The 15243-nt window shown below is 39.0% G+C and overlaps 1 protein-coding gene across 2 annotated transcripts in view; it reads right to left on the reverse strand.

Annotated features, from left to right (window-relative positions):
• Nucleotides 1–3498: 3498 nt before the first annotated feature.
• The window catches only part of USP45 (ubiquitin specific peptidase 45), a 99260-nt gene continuing 87515 nt past the window's right edge, over nucleotides 3499–15243 (reverse strand). For both annotated transcript variants that reach the window (XM_084624083.1, XM_084624082.1), the window contains 3 exons: nucleotides 7732–7818; nucleotides 7089–7242; nucleotides 3499–4955 (listed from right to left, as the gene is read on the reverse strand). In XM_084624083.1, the coding sequence (XP_084480209.1) occupies nucleotides 4825–4955; nucleotides 7089–7242; nucleotides 7732–7818 (372 nt within the window). In that variant the 3' untranslated portion in view covers nucleotides 3499–4824. The remainder of the gene's footprint in view (nucleotides 4956–7088; nucleotides 7243–7731; nucleotides 7819–15243) is intronic.

Below are 15243 nucleotides of genomic sequence, written 5' to 3' on the forward strand. Positions count from 1 at the left end.
CTTGGATTTCCTCTTCAGAAGGAAGTTTTTATAGTTTCAACAGCTTAGTTTCTGTTTAAAACCTTATTTGAGCAGTTAGAGTTCCTGTTTTATCTAGTAGACATTGGCACATTAACCTCTTTTGCATCTAAAATTTCAGTTTGTAGTATTATTTGAATATAAAGTCCATAGGAGAAGAAAATGGTGACAAAGATATACAAGACATCTCAAACTTCTGATGACTTCATAAAGCATTGTCATACTTGCCAACATTTGAAATCCACAAACAGGGTCGTTTGGGAAGAAAAAATAGGTTTACTCCATTAAAAAAAACCATGATTAAAAATTCTGATGGTAGACAGTGGTAACCAAAATATAGGGACTATACTATTTAAACAGGAATAGTTACCATGCACACAGTATCACACCTGCCAAAGTCCCATTTTGGACAGAACTTTTTGCCTATCCCAAATGCAGGGATTCCTCCACACCATCAAGTTCCTGCAGCTGACCAGCAAAGGAGCTGCTCCAAGGGTTGCTCAGCGGCCATTACTTGCCTCTCTATCTTCTCAGGCCTTTCTGCAAACCATATTGCATTCCACAGAAAGGCAGTATGAGTAGCAGGACTGTAAGTTGAGCACCTTACCAAAGGCTCCAGTAGATCAAGAAATTTGGATGGTAGTGAGAAGAGATAAAAGAGGAGTGACTGACAGACAAATTCCAGGTTTCAGAGTGGTAGCCGGGTTAGTCTGTATCAGCAAAAATGAGGAGTGCTTGTGACACCTTAGAGACTAACAAATTTGTTTGGGCATAAGCTTTCATGGGCTAAAACCCACTTCATCAGATGCATGGAGTGGATACAGTAGGCAGGTATAAATACACAGCACATGAAAAGATGGGAGTTGCCTTACCAAGTCGGGGGGGTCAGTGCTAACGAGCCAATTCAATTAAGGTGGAAGTGGGCTAATCTATACAAATTCCAGAGGCTGGGAGAACAGCAGGGATAACCAAAAGTAGGGGTAGGGGTAAGGAAGGGAAACATTGGTGTCAGAGTGAGAGGGGAAGGAGACATCACAAGGAGGGATGGGAAAGGGTAAGATGAGACAGATAGAAGAGGACTGTCCCCCTACAAAGATCACAGAAGAATCTGGCCCCTGACAACTCCAGGTGCAGTAGCAGGCTATATTACTTCTTGTCTCTGCAAGAATATAGCAGTAAGGCATAGTTATGATCTACCCCTTGAAAGTCTGGTTACATGCATGAGGACCACAGGCCCCAGAGGGAGACTCCATTATTTTGGAAAAGTACATAGGTCCTGGAACTAGGGGTGCAGCTACACCTGCTGGCTTGAAGTAGTAATAACAACCCAAATATATGGTTTCCACCTTCAGCACCCCCACTATAAAAATTGTTCTAGCACCACTGGAAAAGCATCTCTATTTTAGGATGCTTATCCAAATGCTGAATCTTTGGGGGCTTTGAAAATGCATCAGTTGCAACCCCATGATACAGCACAAAGGGTAGTGGTAGGTAGGAAAAGGCAGGAGCATTTTCACACTAGCCTAACATACAACAGAATGCACACAGAATCCTGAGACAGCTGGAGGAACCTAATAGCTCCCAGACTGTCCAGTGTATCTGAAAAAATGCCCTTAGAAAAATGTTTTGAATCTTAGCAAGTATCGGATACTATGTCACTAGAACCTTTGGAAGCCTGTGTCATCTTCTCTCTCAATTCCTCATGCAGAATGTGTGTAGCTGTGAAGCTATGAACAGATTTTTGTTTGTTCAGAGTAAGAAACAGAGTAAGGTTTACCGTGGGAAAACTATTGCCCTAAGTACGGTAGTTAAAAAGTTATTGAAGGAGACGTAAGGCTTGAAGTCTGTGCCTTCACTCTCTCATTTTCAACCAAAATCATTCTCCATATAAAGCTATAAATCCATTGCAGAGTATGTTTTCTGAAGTTTCAAATTAATTTTTGCTCCATATTTGCTGTAGCTTCTGCCACACAGTGCCAGTGTTTTTCATGTTTCAGCTCATGTAGCTTTTTCTGCCAATAACAGAAGTCCAGCAGGGACAGTAATAAGCATCTTGGAGAGATGTACTAATAGTTTTAGGGTTAGCTTCTGTTTTCACATCATTTCACTTAATTTGTTTGTCTCTTTCTTGCTGACAAGCCTATACAGCATAAAAGCAAGGAAATGTGTGCCTGGGCCCTAATGGGCAAGTTGTCCCTCTTCTTCCACGGCTGCAGCAGGATCTCTGGCAGCAGAACCCAGGCATTTCTATTGCCTGGGGGGCAGAATTTAGGCAGGCCACCCAGTGGGTGCAAACTGATTGGAGAGGAACAGAGACCAGCTCTGGGAGAACTCCATGACCTCATGCAAAGTGATCTCCTTGGAGCTGACTGGGGCCAAGAAAATCTCTGCAGTTGGATCCTTCAGTCTTGCATCCCACAAAGTAGTGCTATTCTTAACAGAGATTTATGTATGCAAATTCGGTGGTTCTAATACTGGACCATTGGTGTTCTGTGGAGCTGATTCTGTCACAGTGGTGAAACTTCTCTATCAGCATTCAAGTGGCATGTTTTGTTTCCTGGGAGTCCCATCCACATTAATCGTACGAGTTTCAATCAACTATGTAGAAACAGAAGAAGAAGAAGAAAGAGAGAGAGAGAGAGAGAGAGAAAAGAACACCTCTCTGCGCCCTGTGTGGCTTTATCTAGATTAGGAAAAGAGGTCAAGGGAACTAATGTATTAGTTAACTCCAACCTCGCCATGACCTTTTCCCTAGTGTAGATTTAGGTCAAGACTTTTTACCTCACTTTGGTGGTTGAGGTTGACCCTTAGGCTCCCACAAGGGTTGACAGAGACCAGCTAAACCGAAGTAAGAGGCACTAATTTGAATCTACTCTGCGGGAAATGTCTGGGTTAGCCAACATATATTAGCTAACCCTTCCGTAACCTCAACTTCTTCTAAACAAAGCCTGTATGACCAACTAACTCCAACTAGCCATTAGCTCCTCTGTATCTGCTATACAGCCCACGGGCTCTAAGACATTTATGCCTGCCCTCCCACACTGGAGTTTTGCCAGGTGGATCTACATGGCAGTGTGTGTTACCATGGAACACCGTGCTGCAGCATGCGGAATATGGAGTCCCCCTGTGCGGCCTCTGCTCCTTACCTCTGAGGTAGGTAACTATGGTAGCTCCTACTGCTTTTCAAGCCTTGAATCCCTGGGGTAAGAGGTGGGATTTGGCTACCTGTAAGCTGTAGGCTGCTTTAATTGCAGTGCTGGACGTTGAGAGTTCTGCAGTAGGGAATGTTGGGGTGAGGAGAACTGGCAATTAATTTTCACCATGAAACTAAATGTTTCTACTGTTGAAACAACAAACAGAAACAAACACAAAGCATTTTATTTACCAAATAAATCGGTAGTTGTGACGGACGGGTTGCAAGCTAAACAGAATCTGGTTATGAGTTAGCTAACTTCAATAAATTATCAGACGACCTAAAAATTAAAATAACCAGTTTAATTATAAGGCTGAAGACTGACAGAAATTATTGTCTAACACATTTGGGACAGAAATAATTTTTCTTGGCAGACCCATAAGTGCTAACATTATGGCAGACATAATATGCTAAACAGCCAAAGTATTAGGGACAAATTCTGCCAGTGGACATCCTCACCCTCTCCACTGACTTCAAAGGGAGTTGCTTGTACCTGTTTGAGGGCAGAACTTGTCATCTACTGTCCAACTCTCACACATTGAAAAAATAATTTGTCATTTATTACTTCTGTGAGAAAGTAATCACCAACAGATGAACAAATTTGTTTTTAGAACCAATAATTAGTAACAAAATTACCCAGTTGTGCTTGAATAAATGTATATATACACACAAGCTCACTATATACTGTACATGTGTAATCCCAACCAATATATAGCAGTTTTGAGTTTTTACTACAATACAGAACTATTTGTAATGTTCTCTTATGCCTGAATAAATACAATGGCTATGTATTAAATCAGCAGACTTACAAATGATAGACTTAAAGCATAGTTATTCCACAGGTACTAAGAGGGTAGAAAATTCCTATAATAATGCCATCCAGAGACAGCTCAGAGCATGTGTATCAAACCTAATTGGATTTTTGAGAGAATACAAACCCTACATATTCTATTTGCCATCAGCAAGCATGACCTGGTAGATGCTATATTTTTCAGTTTTCCCAGTAGTACATCAGGAAATTACACTGCAAAATTAGCCAATCAAGGTTGTCCAATGTCATCATTCCATTCTGGAAGCACTGTTTTCCAGATAAGAAGTCTGGAAATACACCATGATGCAAATTTGTCTGTAGAAATCTTAAGACAAAATATCTAACCCAGCAATTTGTATGATCTGAACTAAATCTCACTGAAGATGAGTAATTTTGCATTACTACTGCCCATTGGGAATCAAGCCACTTAACACTACCAACATCATTTTCATTCTTAACTGGTTTAAGATCATGGGGAAGATCGTGGCTCCACTGAATTCAATGGCAAAACTCCATTGACTTCAACAGGACCAGGATTCCATCCTTTGTGTCATTTACTCTCGCTCTCTCTCGCTGATACAGGGAGTTCAGGAATTTTAATGTTTGGCAAAATGCACATTTTAAAGCTAGTGTTGGGGTATTGATAATCAGCTTGATTGAAGTTCAGGGTCAAAGTATGGTATGTTTTCTATTACAGGGCAGATTAAGGCACAATATTTACAGGTACTGCAACCACTGCAGCATGTAAGTAAGATAGACCAAATAACCATTACCATTTTTCAAATTAAACTGGTAAATACTCTTACAATATTCTTTCATAAAACAGCAGATAAGCTTGTGAATTTAGTACTCTTGATTCTGGAACCATCTGTACATGGACATCACTAACATACACCCACTGTCCTGCTGATCCTCCCACAGCTTCCTTTAAACCTGAAATGCAAATGCAAAGAGTTACTATTCATCAGCTTATACTTTTACTCTCAAATTACACAATGGTTCTTCACAGAAGAGGAGGGAAAATACCTTTGAACACATCAGTTATTCATGATTTAGAAACATATGTAATATTTGTTTATATCTTAAGTTTACACTGAATAAGTTTAAGTTTTTTTTTTGCTTTGTAACCAAATGTATATTGGAAAAATGTCATACTGGGAGGAGCAGGTGAAAGATAATATTTATTCAGAATACGATCATTGTTTTATGCCATTCACAAAAATCATATTTACACTGGATAACCGTCATATCACTTTTTTGCAACGTCTTTTCTCAAAAAGCAGCCTGTCCTCCTTTGAGGTTTTTTCAATTTTATCAATTACATTGATAATGTATCGTACACAGGGTCAATTCTGAGAGAGAGAAAAAGGAATATTTCAGCAGTTATTTAATAGCAATTTAAAAACACTACAAGGATCCACTAGGCTCCCATGAACTTTCAAAGAGAACGAAGCGACTAGTGGATACTTAAGTTTTCTTTTAAGAAGTTACCAAGGTTCCTTCCCCACTCTGAACTCTAGGGTACAGATGTGGGAACCTGCATGAAAGATCCCCTAAGCTTATTCTTACCAGCTTAGGTTAAAACTTCCCCAAGGTACAAACTTTTACCTTTTGTCCTTGAACCTTATGCTGCCACCACCAAGCGTTCTAAACAAAGAACAGGGAAAGAGCCCACTTGGAGACGTCTTCCCCCCCCCCCCAAAATATCCCCCCAAGCCCTACACCCCCTTTCCTGGGGAAGGCTTGATAAAAATCCTCACCAATTTGCATAGGTGAACACAGACCCAAACCCTTGCATCTTAAGAACAATGAAAAAAGCAATCAGGTTCTTAAAAGAGAATTTTAATTAAAGAAAAAGTAAAAGAAAAACCTCTGTAAAATCAGGAAGGGAAATACCTTACAGGGTAATCAGATTCAAAACATAGAGAATCCCTCTAGGCAAAACCTTAAGTTACAAAAAGACACAAAAATAGGAATATACATCCCATTCAGCACAACTTATTTTATCAGCCATTTAAACAAAACAGAATCTAACACATATCTAACTAGATTGCTTACTAACTCTTTACAGGAGTTCTGACCTGCATTCCTGCTCTGGTCCCGGCAAAAGCATCACACAGACAAACCCTTTGTCCCCCCCCAGCTTTGAAAGTATCTTGTCTCTTCATTGGTCATTTTGGTCACGTGCCAGGTTGCGAGGTGCAAGGTTTTCTTAGCTTCTTAACCCTTTACAGATGAAAGGGTTTTTTCCTCTGGCCAGGAGGGATTTAAAGGTGGTTACTCTTCCCTTTATATTTATGACAGGGAGTCAATACATCTCTAATCCTTTTCCTTGTGGAGAGATGGGCTTCTAATATAAAACAATTGCTAGCGAGGACTGGCAGTGTTTTTTCTAAGATGAAAAAAGTTACAGACTGACCCCGCTCCCACCAGCCCAATTCTCTTGCCTAATAATCACCCAGCCATTAGTTGGTAAAGCTCCTGGCATCTTCTCCTTCCCTCCATTATTTCACAGGATAGTGCACCAGGAATATATATTTCACTGATGCCTCACTTCAAACTTCTGTGCCAGAAGAGTCACCAGAAGAAATTTTCAATCTTCCATGGAATAGTATTTCTTACTTCTCACATTAAACCAGAGTATTTGGTATTTTTACGTACTGACAATGTGCCAAGCATAGCATGAGACTCAACACAAAACAGCTTCTGTTTCAAATAACTTCCAGTCTAAGGGACACAGAAGAGACAAGATCCACAGAGAAGGAAATAACTTGTTTTAAAAACTGTTACTGACTCACTTCTTGTAGGCACTGGGAAAGAAGTGAGCCTTTAGGAGGGACTGCAGTGAAGATGACTTGGTATTCCACAGGTAGGGAGTGGGTGGCATAGAAATTAGTGTTTATATATTAGGTTTAATAAACCAAAATTAACAACTTGCGTGGCACTGCAAATTATGAGAAGATTCAGGGCCAAAGTGTTTATTCAATATAAGTACAGTGACTGGATGAGTTGTGGCAATGATCAATTTTGTTTCCTTACAGAGACAGAAAGGTTTGTCGGACATACCTTGAACATTTCTATTGCTAGCAATATGCTCCAATAATTTCTTGCAAGGTGTTCTGACTTTCACATATGCTGCATAGTGACCTCCTCGCATTGAGCCACTGTGCTCCACTATTCCATAAAGAGTGTACAGAACTCTTGCTGCATCTGTAACGTTCTTATTCACAAAATCATAGAAAGTAAAGATAAATTGTATAATTTCATAATGGATTTTTATAACAATATATATGTTAACACATTTCAAATATTACAGTAATAAAGGGAGCAAATAGTTGATAAGTACTGTAGTTTGTTAAGTATATTTTGCAATGCTGAAATAACTTGAGAAACAAGTGAAGACTATGTTATTCAAAGTTCAATAACTAAATCCAGTTTTGTTGGAAGCACTGATAACTAGCTGTAATGCTACTGTGTTCATTTTAAAACATTAAGTGGGACAGATCCTCCTCAACTGATTTCAATGGAGCTATGCCAGTTTACACCAGTTGAAGAACTGATCCTAGATTACTGCTTGAACGCATTCATTTTGTAATTTCTTTGGGGTGAAAATCACAGTTTAACTTGTATCCATAGCTACAAAAATTAAACTATAATAAATTAATGCTTTACAATAAAGACTCTAAAATGTATTCTTAATATACTGTACCTTGCAGGAAGCAGAACAAAATGGTGCTAAGTCTAAAATTAGTGGGAAATCCACATGTCTATTTACTTTCCGTAGACTCAAACCAGCCTTCAAGAGAAAATAAGAGTATGAAAGAAACATTTTTACATAGCTGCCTTTTAAATCTAAGTGTATCGCATCAGTATTAGAATAACCTGATAAGACAAAACAGAATACAAAATCTATAATGAATGTGGATAAAACACATTCTCTATACATTCGTTTTTCATCTCTTCAACATTACATACAAAAAACCCCTATGGTATAGGAACATTATTTTGGTTTCCCGTGGAACCTTAATTCTGCCCCTTTGTGTGTCCATTCTGTGCAATGGAGGAGACAGGATACCATGGAAAAAGTAGAATGTGAATAAATGATATTTATTCTTAAACACCATCATACTGCATATACACAAGGGGACAGAATTCAGGTTGCACAGGCAACCATAAATCTGAAATTTCCTAACTTTTAACTGTTAATTTGGTTGTAAAGTCAAGCATTCTATTAACATGTTAATGCAATTTTGTAGGTTTTTTATTTTTAAAAGTTAAAGAGAAATAACATTGTACTATATACAATTGTACCAACTCTCTATCACACATCAGCCAGCGTTTAGTTATTTTTGCATATTGCCAAAATTTTCCAAAAGAAGGACAATGTTCAACAATTTATATCTCAGAAACATTTTAACAGAATTTCACTGAACAAAGAAAAGGCACTACACTCCTTTGGATCCAGAGCTTGATCCCTGCCCAAAATTTAAAGGCCTGCTGCAAACAATGAAGGTGTTAGAGCATCTTTAAAAAAAAAAAAAAAAAGTCACACTATTTTTCTATCCTGGAAAGTGTTAGACAACCTAAATATAGGGGTTACTACCAGCTCCCCCTGCGGCTCAAGTAACAGATTGGGGAACAAAATGTAGTGAAGGAATATGCTCCATAGCAAAATGTATGATGCAAAAGACTAAGTGCACTTTAGCTGCAACAGAATTCAGATTTTGACTGAAATCATAGTCAGGGCTGTTGAATTTAAATCAAGGTTTCCTGCTTGCTGATCTAAATTATGATTAAAATAAAAGACTTAAATAATTTTAATCTGGTTTTACATTTGCGCATTTTAGTTATTTTCCTAAAGAAAGGCAAGTCTAACATGGTATTTCTTTTTAGTAATCAGGAGACTACACTAAATCTATACATATTTATTTAAGCAATTATATAGCGTAACAAACATTTATTCAGACTCTCGATTTCTACAGTTTTATGTTAGAAAATGGTGAATGATGCATTTCTTTTTTACTAGAGGATTATTAAATTTTTGCTCATGATTTGTGTCAAGCTGTATTGAGATGGACACTGGAAAGCAATTAAAAATTCACAAAAAAGCATTTTGAAATTGCTTATCGGATAAATAAAACTACTTTAAATGTACTGGATACATATGAAAAAAAGTAAGTTTATCAGAATATATTATGCATTTAAAACCCACTCATTTATTAAACATGAGAATTACTGTCAGTAGTTTGTGGATTTAACGGATTGGTTTGGTCACCACAGCCTTCAAGACTTTAGAACTAGTAGATCTCATACTCTCTGATCTTGTTTTTACTCAGGCTGGAAGAGGAAAACAACCTCTCATGCTTTTTCAACTCCCAGTTTCTTAACTTTGTATTAACTGTCATTGAACTGAACTAGAATAAACCAAAATGAAGAAAATATTTACTCTGCATTCACAGACAAGGCTACTGCTACCAAAAGCTGTCAACAAACTTGGGTTTCAGGTGCTTAGACAGTGATTTCCATCAGTCCGGTGGTTTGATTTTCTTTAAAACACCAACTTCAAACATTTACTAGTTGAGCATATTTTTACTTAATTTAAATTATTTTAATAGATTATAGTAAGACAGTAACATGGAAAAGAACTAACTAGGAAGGTGCTAAGAGTCTCAATAATATGACTGGTTGTTACCTGATTGAATAACACAGACAGAAGTTTGTTTTTTGTACTAACAATAAACCTACTCTGATCTCAGAGAGCCTTGACAATATGCATACTTGTTGGCAGCCTCGGCAGTGTCCAAGGTCTGAATGGGAATTAAGTTTACAGTAATCTCATATGCCCTAGAAAGGATTCCTCCAGGTCAAGGTTGAGTCACAACTGCAGGACACTGGTATGACTTGTGCTGTCAACTTTTCTGTGGATAAACAGTCGCCTTCAAGTGTCTAGGGCTAACTGGCAAACTAGCACTAAGTTTACATTAAAAGTTTTCTGAAAAGGATAACAAGTTTATAGAGCTTTAGTACTAAGAAAGCTTTCTGGTTGTGAAATGGTTTTCAAGAACTTAGGGTTTATAAAAAGCCACAGTGATATGCAGCTGAATCAATTAAAGGCTATGTATCACTGTAGGACAGATATAACATACTGCTTCATTCAGCCTGAGGTGGCCCACACATGAACTTATGCCCTGTTTCAACATTACCCTGAATCTTGGCTCCTGCACATGGTAAAAGGAGGACCAACATCCCCAGCTGGATCCTGGACCTCTCAGCTCCTGGTTGGAAGTTTTCTGATGAAACTTAGTTTAATCAGAATATACCAACTTGATTAAGTGAAATGTTTTGGCAAATCTATTACAGATTCTGAGAACCTCACACATTTCCTTTCAGGAGCACTATATGTTACAGTGTTTCTGTTGGGATATACATACATACGTACATATATATACACACACACACACACACACACACACACGCATTGTGATTCATATATCCATATCATATGTTATAAGTCATTGAGGACTGGTATGAATGACACGTGCTTGACAAAAATATGTGTGTTGCAAGTTGGCAACCGAAGCAAGAACTTAAGGTCAAGAACTATTAGAACTATGTGCGCAAAAACAATCTTGTTATGTTCTGAGAAAAATATGGATAATCAGCAGAAAAGGAAACACCACCAGCTGGACTGATATAAAATTGTATAAGAATTGGAGGAAATGGCACACCTTGGATCATGGCGGCCCATCCAGGATGGTCTTTTTGGAATTGTGTGGGTAGAAGGCCTAGTAAACAAAGGCAAAGAACCGATGATGTGACGGAATGGACTATAAATGGTTGCCTATGATTTCTGCAAATCGGAGTAGTTTATTGATCCAGAGCCCTGTGTGGATATAGATGTGGTTTTTGCCAGTTCCCCACATCTTATGATTGGAAGGAATCTCGACTGGCCATCGGGACCATTCTGACCGTTGCACTCTGGTATAGTATGTTTGGGGTGTGAATGTGGATTGAGTAAGCTTTGTTTTGTAATCAGTGAAGACCATTTAGAGTATTATATACCAACACTGTGTCTGGTATCTGCCTGCTCCCCGTTCCGTAGGGAGAACTCTACTGCGGGTCTAACATGTGGTGGAGAATGCGGAGGGGGGAGAGATATTAAGGAGTGCCGGATTTCGAGACAGGGTCTTACAGTGTTTGGGGGAGTCCTTATTTAAGACTAATAAGGGTGACTCCTTATTTGTGAGAAATTTTTGAGAAAAAAAAACCCAACAAGTGTGGAGAGATACTGCGTGGTGTTTTTGTAATAATGTTTAATACACTATTTAAGAAGAGAAGTAATGGGGTGGAAGAGGCACCCCAGTGGACTAAAGTTAAAGCTCCTTCTCTGTTAGAGAAGGAGATTATTGCATTTGGGACATGCCCTTGGATGGAAGGTGCAGTGGAACCAGATGTAATATTTGATATTTAATATTTGAGAAATATGTACAGCTGTACAAGCCTAATGCCAGTAAAAACCAAATGGCCGTAATATGGCTGTTGTGGCAAGCTGTAAAAAAGGCAATTGGATGTAAGGGAGAAGTCTGTGCAGAGTTACAAACACTACAAGAGAATTTTAAAACTTGCCAGGAAAATTTGGAGCAGGAAGTGAGACAGACACAGATAAATGCAAACTCAGAACAAATGGGGAAACAAAACAGGGGAATTGGAGAAAAGAATGATGGATTGGGAAAAGGTTAAAGCAGACAAAGATAAATTAGACCATCAAGTGATAGGAATGAAATAGTTAATCTGAGATTTGAATAAGAAAAAGGAAGAGGAGATCACAAGCGTCTCACAGTTGGTGCCAGAAAACTATGGCAGCATTGAAAAAGCAAGTGAAAATACAGGAGCTGAAAGTTGTGGCTGTGTGTCAAAAAGAGAGAGATTTGGATTTGGATTCCAATGATATTTGGTATGGAGAGGATCTGCAAAGGGGTCAAGAGAAAAGGAAGTTTGACTAACTTTGAGAGGGGCTTTATACTAAGTTGAGGGAAGAAATAAGAAACTGTCTGGGAGAGCCTAAACCAGAAAAGTCTGTAGCAGTGATAGAACAGAGATCAACCCTTAAGGATGTAGCAGGGGAGATACAGTCAGAGCAGTCAAAAATAATTCTTTGGAGTTCGTCAGACTTACAGTTGATGGTAAATTAGACTCAGTGAATATGAAAAATTTGGCAACATGGCTAGTACAGTGGGCAGAGTTAGGAGGAACAGAGAATTTAAATGAGTGAATTTTATAGGTTAATCAGGGCAGTTACCACTGGAAAGATTAGACAGGCAGTAGATCAAGCGAAAAATGCTTTTGGACAGGCAGTCAGAAGCACACCAACTGATACCATGATTTATTATGCTGTTAGGAAAAGTGATAGGTCAAAGACTCATGAAGGTGTTATCCAATGCAGATTACACGAAGCCTGGAGATTCACCCAGGGATTACCTGTTAAAGAGAATAACGGTGGGATTATTGGCTGGAGAAATACAACCGGTCACTAATCCCATGCCAGAGGTCGCCAGACATGTCACAGCTGATTGTTTGGTTGCAGTTAATTTGAATCACAGGGAATTTTGGAATTATGCGTTTGAAGGATTGGACAGAAATTCATTAGCGATGTCTACTAATATGCCACCACAGAGACAATATAAATATCCTGTGCAAGGAGAGGCAGGAATTGAGAAAATAATGGAATCATTAGAACAACAGGGCATTATTGAAAAGGGGAATTCCGCACACAATAACCCAATTTGGCCCATATTAAAAGTCTCAGGAGATTGACAGTGGATTTTAGACAAATTAATAAAGCTACCCGGCTTATGACACCAATAGTAGCAGATCTACCACAAGTGATGGCAAGAGTACAGGGGGGCCCTAAATGGTGCTCTGTCATAGATTTGGCAAACTGTTTTTTCACCATCCCATTGCATCCCGATACATGGGCCCGCTTTGTGTTTACTTTTAAGGGACAACAGGACTTATTTAAAAGAATTCCCCAGGGCCTACACTGCACTCTGGCTATTGCGCACCAACATGCGGTGCGAATGCTGGATCAATTATCCAAAGAGGATCAGGAGAATGTCACTTCATATGTAGATGACATATTAGTGTGGGGGGGACACTGAAGAGAAGGTTACTGAGAGGACAAAAAGGTGTTGAGACTCATCCAGGAAACTGGTTTCAAGGCTAATAGAGAGAAAGCCCAACTACTGCAGAGGAGAGTGAATTATTTGGAGGTGACCCGAGGGAAACAAGGAATTCAGGTCAATCAACAAAAGGTGAAATCACTAATGAATTTACCAAGGCCAGAGGATTCTCATGCATTGAGGATGATGTTAAGAAGGTTTAACTATTTAAGGAAACACCTCTGGAATTTTGCCACTATAACTGGACCCTTTTTTCTTTACTAAAAAAGAAAGTAGAATGGGAGTGAGGGCCCAAACAAGAAAAAGCTTTCTGTAATTTAAAACAAGCTTTGATGCAAGCCCCAGCATTGAAATTCCCTGAAATAAACAAGCCGTTTGTGATTAAGTTGGCAGCAACCCAACAGGGTCTAGCAGCAGTACTAATGCAGGAAACTGACAGGAAGTTAACACCGGGAGCATACGGATCTAGAAGATTAACCCCTACGGAGCAGCAGTTTGGGATCTGTGAAAGAGAACATTTGGCTGCTGTGTGGGCCACTGAAGCTTTTGCTTTGACTAATCGCACAGCCCCTATTATAACACAAACACCTCACTCTCCCCTGAAGTATATTTTATCAGGGAAACTGCAGGGGAAAGGAGTATCAAATACCACGATGGCTCAATGGACCTTGATGTTAACTAGCAGAGATGTTACTTATGAGAATAACAAACAAGCAATGTTACCATATGCCCTCCTGATGGAAGGAGAGGAGCATGAATGCCCACTTCCAGAAACCGAACCAAGTTAGTTGAAGAAGCACTCCTGGTAGATGAAGTGTTAAGCCTCAGGGAAAAAGAGGTTTAGTTTACAGATGGTAGTTTATATCATGAGAACTCTAAGCCATATAGGGGATATGCTGCTGTACAAATTGATGGGGAAACTATTTCTGGTTCTACGAGTATGACTTCAGCTCAGGGAGCAGAGGTCAGAGCTCTTAGCAATCTGCTTAAACAGAAAAATGATGTTGCAGACTGTCTATATGGATTCAGACTTTGCGGTACAAGGACTGTTATATTGGATTGGGATTTGGAAAAAGAAGAATTGGGAAACAGCGGAGGGGGAAAATTTGATACAAAAGGAGAATTGGAAATCTATCTATGATTGGTTGAAAAAACACACAGGAAAATTAAGAGTAAGACATATTAAAGGTCATCAACAGTGAGAAGGGAATGAAAAATATTGGAATGATAAAGTGGATGCTTTAGCTAAATTAGCAGCAAAGGAACCTTTGGGAGTTATGGTAGTTACTAGAGCTCAAGCCATAAAACAGGACGTTAAACCCGAGGAAAGATGGGGAAATTGGAATATACAAGGTGGACATGCAGTGAATAAGAAAACAGGAGAGGTAAAGTGGCTACCTGACAAACTTAAAAAAGAAGTGATTATTAACCCGTGTCACTCTATGGCCCACCAAGGAATAGAGAATACTCTCTTTAAGGTAAAACAAATTGGAATATGGCCTAAGATGTGAGAGGACGTAGAAATCTTTGTTAAAAACTGCATAAGGTGTGCAGCAGACAGGAACAGACCACCGAATTCGGGATCCTTGTTGCACCAAAGAACTGTGGGACCATGGAGTAGAATACAGGTGATTATATTGATAAATTGCCTAAGACCCAAAGGAGGAATCAGTATTCATTAGTGATAACAGATTCCTTTTCTGGATGGGTGGAGGCGATTCCCACCAGAAATCATACTGCAGAGACCACTGTCAAAAAGTTGTGGGAAGTAGCGTTTAGTAGATATGGAACTTCAAAAGCAACTGATTCAGATTATCACTTCTCCTACAAAATGTGGTCTATGAAAAGTTTATTAAAAGCTTTGGGACTAAAGCAACAACTACATATCCTCTATCATTCTCAATCGTCAGGGACAGTAGAAAGGATGAATCAAACTATTAAACAAGCTCTATGCAAAGTAGTGCAAGAAACTTGCAAAGATTGGGATGATAAATTGACAATGATGTTGGCGGCCATCTGAAGTAGTGATTGATTGGGTACTG

Source organism: Lepidochelys olivacea, assembly GCF_965140295.1.
Source record: "Lepidochelys olivacea isolate rLepOli2 genome assembly, chromosome: 3".
Taxonomy (NCBI): domain Eukaryota; kingdom Metazoa; phylum Chordata; order Testudines; family Cheloniidae; genus Lepidochelys; species Lepidochelys olivacea.